This window comes from Oncorhynchus mykiss, chromosome 5 (genome assembly GCF_057628025.1).
Source record: "Oncorhynchus mykiss isolate SJ-2025 chromosome 5, ASM5762802v1, whole genome shotgun sequence".
Lineage (NCBI taxonomy): Eukaryota > Metazoa > Chordata > Actinopteri > Salmoniformes > Salmonidae > Oncorhynchus > Oncorhynchus mykiss.
The window spans coordinates 42501234-42509198 of NC_143026.1; the positions used below are offsets into that span (position 1 = coordinate 42501234).

At 44.4% G+C, this 7965-nt stretch overlaps 1 protein-coding gene across 1 annotated transcript in view; it reads left to right on the forward strand.

The window, feature by feature from the left end:
* The window catches only part of LOC110522946 (A disintegrin and metalloproteinase with thrombospondin motifs 6), a 200384-nt gene extending 196020 nt beyond the window's left edge, over nucleotides 1-4364 (forward strand). The window contains 2 exon segments of the mRNA XM_036977579.2: nucleotides 2799-2955; nucleotides 4225-4364. Coding sequence (XP_036833474.2) covers nucleotides 2799-2955; nucleotides 4225-4334 — 267 coding nt within the window. The 3' untranslated portion in view covers nucleotides 4335-4364.
* Nucleotides 4365-7965: the final 3601 nt, after the last annotated feature.

Here is a 7965-nt window from a genome sequence, read left to right on the forward strand (position 1 = left end):
CATTCTATTTCTCTACACGTTCATTCTATTTCTCTGCACGTTCATTCTATTTCTCTGCACGTTCATTCTATTTCTCTGCACGTTCATTCTATTTCTCTGCACGTTCATTCTATTTCTCTGCACGTTCATTCTATTTCTATGCACATTCATTCTATTTCTCTACACGTTCATTCTATTTCTCTGCACGTTCATTCTATTTCTATGCATGTTCATTCTATTTCTATGCACGTTCATTCTATTTCTATGCACGTTCATTCTATTTCTCTGCACGTTCATTCTATTTCTCTGCACGTTCATTCTATTTCTCTACACGTTCATTCTATTTCTATGCACATTCATTCTATTTCTATGCACGTTCATTCTATTTCTATGCACGTTCATTCTATTTCTATGCACGTTCATTCTATTTCTCTACATGTTCATTCTATGTCTATGCACGTTCATTCTATGTCTATGCACGTTCATTCTATTTCTCTGCACGTTCATTCTATTTCTCTACATGTTCATTCTATGTCTATGCACGTTCATTCTATTTCTATGCACGTTCATTCTATTTCTCTACATGTTCATTCTATTTCTATGCATTTCATTCTATTTCTCTACATGTTCATTCTATTTCTCTACACGTTCATTCTATTTATATGCACGTTCATTCTATTTCTCTGCACGTTCATTCTATTTCTATGCACGTTCATTCTATTTCTATGCACGTTCATTCTATTTCTCTACACGTTCATTCTATTTATATGCACGTTCATTCTATTTCTCTGCACGTTCATTCTATTTCTATGCATGTTCATTCTATTTATATGCACGTTCATTCTATTTCTCTGCACGTTCATTCTATTTCTCTACACGTTCATTCTATTTCTATGCACGTTCATTCTATTTCTCTACACGTTCATTCTATTTATATGCACGTTCATTCTATTTCTCTGCACATTCATTCTATTTCTATGCATGTTCATTCTATTTCTATGCACGTTCATTCTATTTCTCTGCACGTTCATTCTATTTCTATGCACGTTCATTCTAATTATATGCACGTTCATTCTATTTCTCTGCACGTTCATTCTATTTCTATGCACGTTCATTCTATTTCTCTGCACGTTCACTCTATTTCTATGCATTTCATTCTATTTCTATGCACGTTCATTCTATTTCTCTACACGTTCATTCTATTTCTCTGCACGTTCATTCTATTTCTCTGCACGTTCATTCTATTTCTATGCACGTTCATTCTATTTCTCTGCACGTTCATTCTATTTCTATGCACGTTCATTCTATTTATATGCACGTTCATTCTATTTCTCTGCACGTTCATTCTATTTCTCTGCACGTTCATTCTTTTTCTATGCACGTTCATTCTATTTATATGCACGTTCATTCTATTTCTCTGCACGTTCATTCTATTTCTATGCACGTTCATTCTATTTCTCTGCACGTTCATTCTATTTCTATGCACGTTCATTCTATTTATATGCACGTTCATTCTATTTCTATGCACGTTCATTCTATTTCTATGCACGTTCACTCTATTTCTATGCATTTCATTCTATTTCTCTACACGTTCATTCTATTTATATGCACGTTCATTCTATTTCTCTGCACGTTCATTCTATTTCTCTGCACGTTCACTCTATTTCTATGCATTTCATTCTATTTCTATGCACGTTCATTCTATTTCTCTGCACGTTCATTCTATTTCTATGCACGTTCATTCTATTTCTATGCACGTTCATTCTATTTCTCTACACGTTCATTCTATTTCTCTACACGTTCATTCTATTTCTCTACACGTTCATTCTATTTCTATGCACGTTCATTCTATTTCTCTGCACGTTCATTCTATTTCTATGCATGTTCATTCTATTTCTATGCACGTTCATTCTATTTCTATGCACGTTCATTCTATTTCTATGCACGTTCATTCTATTTCTATGCACGTTCATTCTATTTCTCTGCACGTTCATTCTATTTCTATGCACGTTCATTCTATTTCTATGCACGTTCATTCTATTTCTCTGCACGTTCATTCTATTTCTATGCACGTTCATTCTATTTCTCTGCACGTTCATTCTATTTCTATGCACGTTCATTCTATTTCTCTGCACGTTCACTCTATTTCTATGCATTTCATTCTATTTCTATGCATGTGCATGCACTGTATGTTTCTGTGTGTTCAGGAAGGCCATTCTACTTATCTTGGCTTTTCAACTCTGTCTGTCTGTCTGTCTGTCACTCACTCACTCACTCACTCACTCACTCACTCACTCACTCACTCACTCACACACTCACACACACTCTCTTTCTCTCTCTCTCTCTCTCTCTCTCTCTCTCTCTCTCTCTCTCTCACTTTTCTCTTAACGGTGACTTAATAGGATGAGCTACTGTGTCCGTAGTGATTAGTCAGACTCGCTGAGTGTCTGCCGAGAAGGCAACAGGGGGGGGGGGAGAGAGGCAGTGGGAATCTGCACACTCAGACTACGCTAAGCTAAGCTTGGCCCATAGAGGTAACCTTTTGGTTACTGGCCCAACGCTCTAACCGCTAGGCTACCTGGTGCCCCATTTTCAATAAACGCCATCCACATTACACTGCCAGACAGCAGTAAAGGGCTGTTTGACTGTGCATAGGACTCAGTCACTATAGGTTATAACACATGGGTGTGAGTTTTAACAGTGTGGCCTTGTTGAGGGTGAATAACTCTGTGTCTTTTGACTGCGGTATGTGGTTAATAATGTGGTCCAGTGTTTGGCGCAGTGTGATTGATAATGTGTGTGTGTGTGTTTCACCACAGTGCTCAGCGCAGTGTGGACTGGGCCAGCAGATGCGGACGGTGCAGTGTCTCTCTTACACGGGCCAGCCCTCCAGTGACTGTCCCGAGGGCCTCAGGCCCACTGCCATGCAGCAGTGTGAGAGCAAGTGTGACGCCATGCCCATCGCCAACGGTGACGGTGAGTACAGAACACACGCACCCACACACACACACACACTCACACATACACACGGAGCCCTCACCCACCGATCAAGCCGCATGACCAAACACGGTGGGGTGACACGGAACACACCACATTCATCTCCCCATTGAGGTTGAGCTGGCTGCGGGTCAGAGCAGCCTGGACCCTCTATCCTCTGCCTGCTATGATGGATGTGTGTTAGGATGCCTAGGGACAGGACCAGGCAACACGCCGATGAATGGAAACGCTGAGCAGGTGTGTGGAGACGCTAGCGGCTAATGGGATTAGCTTCAGGCTAATTGCCCCCGTACAGACAGACAGAGAGACGGATAGCAGTGAGAGCATGTCTCCCTCCCAGGCCACAGCCCGATAAGGCATCCAGAGGTTCTGCCCTGTTCGTCCACCAAACTGTGTCTGTGGTGGTGGTGGTGGGGGGGGGGTTGTTATTACATTGTGAAGGGTTGAGAGAGAGAGAGATTAATCTAGCCTAGCCTCGGACTACTACTACAAGCCCACACTCAAGACAGACAGTAATGGTTGCTTATGATTATTCATCTGTGAAGGAGCATAAGAACCAGGTCTCTTTTACAAAATACGTTTTACCTCAATGAGACCGACCTGGATTGATACATACGATGTAAGAAAGAAGAGAAAGAAGCTGATCTTGCACATAGTGGTAAGAGGAAGAGCTTAGAAAGCCCGAATAATAGTCCTTTTTACAAAACGGGGCCAACGGGATTAACAGAAAAGTGCTCATGTGAAGTGAGATAGTTCTAGACGTGGTTTGTCCTCCATACTTATTCATATAGCACACATACTATCTCTCCCAGGGAGGAGAGAACGGCGGGAGCCTTACAGCAGGCCATCCGTCAGCTGGAACGTACCACTACACAGCAACACGGAGGGGAGATTTATTAGGGCCGGTTGTTGTAAGAGACAAGAGAAACTTGGAATAGTCCACAGTGTTTCTCGACCTTATTGTACCAGGGACAGGCTCGGAGGACCGCTTATATTAAATCTAACAGCTAAGACCTGACTAAATAGGTGTCAGACAATTATCTCTGGGACCGGTGCAGAACCACTGGCCTGGACTGCATTCAATTAATTTGAATCCAACAGCAATATTACAACATGGACACACACACACATAAACACAGACACGCACAGACAGACACACACATGTGGTTCATAGACGTTGTCATTCCTCTCCTCTTGATCCTCTTCTTTCCTTTATCTCCTATCTAACTTTTGTATTTTTCTCTCCAGAATGCAAAGACGTAAACAAAGTGGCATATTGCCCACTGGTGCTGAAGTTCAAGTTCTGTGGCCGTGCGTACTTCAGACAGATGTGCTGCAAGACGTGCCAAGGACGCTGACCCACTGAGAGAGAGAGAGAGAGAGAGAGAGAGAGAGAGAGAGAGAGAGAGAGAGAGAGAAGGAAGGAGCTGGAGGGGAAAGCGCGAGACAGACAACGGGAAGAGTGAAAGAAATGCAAGACCAGTAGAAGAGGAGGAGGAACGAGGATTAGGAGACACTGGGACAAGAGAAGAAAAGAGGGATTTACCCGTTTGTTACACCTGCTACGCCCTCAAACTCCCCCCCCCCCACCCCATCATCACCGTGGAAACCTAACCACTGCTCAGCAGACACGCTGACACAGACGTTTATTGCCGTCACTTCTGTGAAGTGGGAACCTTAGAGGATTACTGTTACTGATGTTATTTTTTATTATAATAATAATAATGAATATTATTTGTATTATTTTATTGTCGTCTGATTGTTGTCGTTGTTCGTCGCCGTTGTTGTTTTTTGAATCCAAAGTGCTGGACACGTCACACCGAGCGGAAGCACCGCAGGGATGTAGGGAGTAGCCACTGGAAGGGGGGAGAGGGGGAAGGAGTGTAGTTTAAAAATGGAGGTGGGGGTCGTAATGGTACTCTACGGACAGACAGACAGACGTCGGCTCCAGTGCACAGGCGTGCGTGAATATCCCATAAATTACACCTAAACACTCCCACATCACCAAACCCACCAGTACTGTAATGAACTCCTGGTCAAGACGTCATCGCCCGTAGTGTCCTTCAAGCGTTTTGTATTAAATCTGTCTGCGACTATGCCACGTGTTGTCAGTGGAGTCCTGGAGGGCGATGGAGATGACAGAGGGCATGTTTCTAAAAAAAAATGTTACGTGCTGGAACCAGAAAACGAGGTGCTGTGTCTGGAGTTATTGCCACTTCCGTGTTATCAGAGGAGCTGAACACAAGGGCGCGGGCGGGGGGGGTGGGGGGCGGGGGTGGGGGGGTGCTACGGTCAGATCATTCTTTTGTTATATGTTGGCGTCTCTTCTTTTCTGTCTTCCAAAAAGGAGGGGTGCCTTCGTCTTAAACAACACTCACGTTGTGCCAGAACCCTTAAGGAGGAGGCCCATTGCTGGGGCAAAATAATGGATTTGTGAAAAAGTCCCTAATATTGCAAACTGCACCGTTTGTCAATGAAGTAGTGAACTGGCTTTGAAGGACCTTATTGTTGTTACCATTATCGTTATTATCATGTAGTTGTTATCGTGTAGTTATTATCGTGTAGTGGTTGTACTCCACCTCCAAATAGCCTCATCAAAAGGCATTGGAGACAGTTGCTGTTCGTGAACGATACTGTAATCAAAGCCGGAGGACCTCTGTATCAGCTCCATAACAGTGTATGTGTAGGGCCGAGGTTTCATCAGCGTGGGAAGAACGCACAGCCTCTTCAGCACTGTGGCTGGAGTTAAGTGAAGGGCCAGTACTCGCACACACACACACTCGAGCACACACGTCCCTCCCAGCAGACCACGACGTGTTGCCAGACCACGCAGATCCGGTCTGCCACGGACAGACTACCTCCAGATACTGTCACCCCCCCCCCCCCTCTGCCCCCCACCCCCATTCTTCGAAGAAAGTACAAAAAGCAAATAACAGAATATTATGCAACTCAATGGTGCTTTTCTTTCTTTTTTATTCCGGTGGAATACTGTTTGTTTCCGTTGCCGCCTCCTCGTTTCCTCTTCCTCTTCAAGTGGGAGGCCTTTCCTGGCTTCACCCGGGCTCCCCCAGGCTCTTCTCCCTGGCCTCTACCTGGCCTCTACCTGGCCCGTGGTGCTATAGAAACGGGTGCATTCACTCCCCACTACCATACAGTGACTATAGGCTGGATCTGTTCAGAGCAATATGAACACTAAGACCGTATCTATGTTTGTTAATGCCGGCAATGTTGTTGTTTGTTTCAAATGATCTCTTCTTACCTCACACTGGGAACTTTCATTGATGGTGAGGTATCCGTGTAGTAACCTCGCACACCCAAACACAACACCGCCACCCCTCACCCCTGACCCCTATACATGGAATTCCAGCCAGTTGTATCCTGTATTATTCCTAGCGGTGTCAAACATTCTTCCAATGTAAACCTCACCCAAGTGACATTGCTGCTGGCGTTGGTTCGGGGGTTTGTGAAAAGGGACTACTGCCACCTGTGTGTGGAACTGACCCACGGTTCCAGACGGCCTCACACCCACATGGAGCCATGCTGCGGAGGATAAACCAGTAGGACTTAACGGGAACCCCTCCATACCATCGGGAAAGACAATTTAGGAGTCATAAACGATCAACGGACCACGTGGGGACTGCCACAATCATACGACGACTACGCTACTTTTGTTTTGCTGCTGCTACATGTTTGGTAGCCACCTCCACATTGAACTAGGACGTTTGAACATTAGTGGATACGATGAAAACGAAAGCATTTGACACGTATTGAACTCCACATGCTGGGGCTTCTTCCAGAGCGGTCTCGATGTCAAATCCGGAGGCAGTTTATTGGCATTGGGACACAGAGCCGACAGACGGACAGAGAGACAGACTGACTTGACAGAGACACTCTAGAAGATGCTCCTTCCAACTGGGACTCATAGCTGTGAACTTGGACGTTATGAATGTCGCGTTGCTTTACCACCTTCAAGGGCAAGAGAGACATGAAAAAGAAGAAGCATTATTTGATTAGTTGCGTATATTTTATATTCAGTATTAATGTTGGTACACTGTTACTAATATTTTTTTTTTTTACATTGTAAATGAAATGCTAATTTATTGCCATGTGTCACTTGTCATACATTTGCTTCACTGCATGCGAACATAACGTCAGTCTCGTGGAAAATAAATGCAGTGAAATAGGGCCCCTTCACCGAACTGATTTAGCGTAGATACATTACGACAATAAAAAGAGCAGCTTCCGAAGAGACTCTGCGTTAAAGATGGCTTCTGTTTTTCCCTGAAGTGTGTGAACAAACCGCCTGTGTGGTGTCTGTGTTTCAAGGTCTGAAAATCTCCTAAGGACGTTCTACGACTCTTCCCGAGGCTCTAAAAGATCGTGTGGACAGATCTTCATTCTGAAGGTGCTTAGTGGACTGAGTTTGACATTTCTTGCTCTGGCCCAGTAGTAACACCCCTGATTCAAGCAGTATGTTATTTCAACTCCGGCTGTTAAAAGCTTTGGCCACCAGATGCAATTTGATACTGATCAGTCCATTCACCAAGTACTGGGAACCTGAGGCTCTTAACACCTGATGGCAGCACACCAGAATACTGAACCCCCGGTTAATAGCGACTAACAAGTGCATCTATTCACTGCAGTATAAGGCTACAGCATACAGATCTGCGCTAACCAATCCTAGACACCCTTACTTCGTAGTGATACACGTGTGATTTCCCATACAGGTCACCTTTGGTTACAATCGGGGTGGAACTCCAGTCTGTATGATCTGGCTACTAGTACATTCACCCCCCCGACTGGGACCTGCTGAGGCTTTCTCTAGGCCTCCTTGGTAATGAAGTCTAAATAAACCCCATCTACCCCAATTGGCTCATTAACACCTGCTCCTCATGATAATCCACAGCCTCCTGTTACACAGGCAGAAAGAAAGACGGGCTGTTATGTCTAGCGTGCGCGTCCCAAGTTTAAAATGCCTGTGTGTGTGTC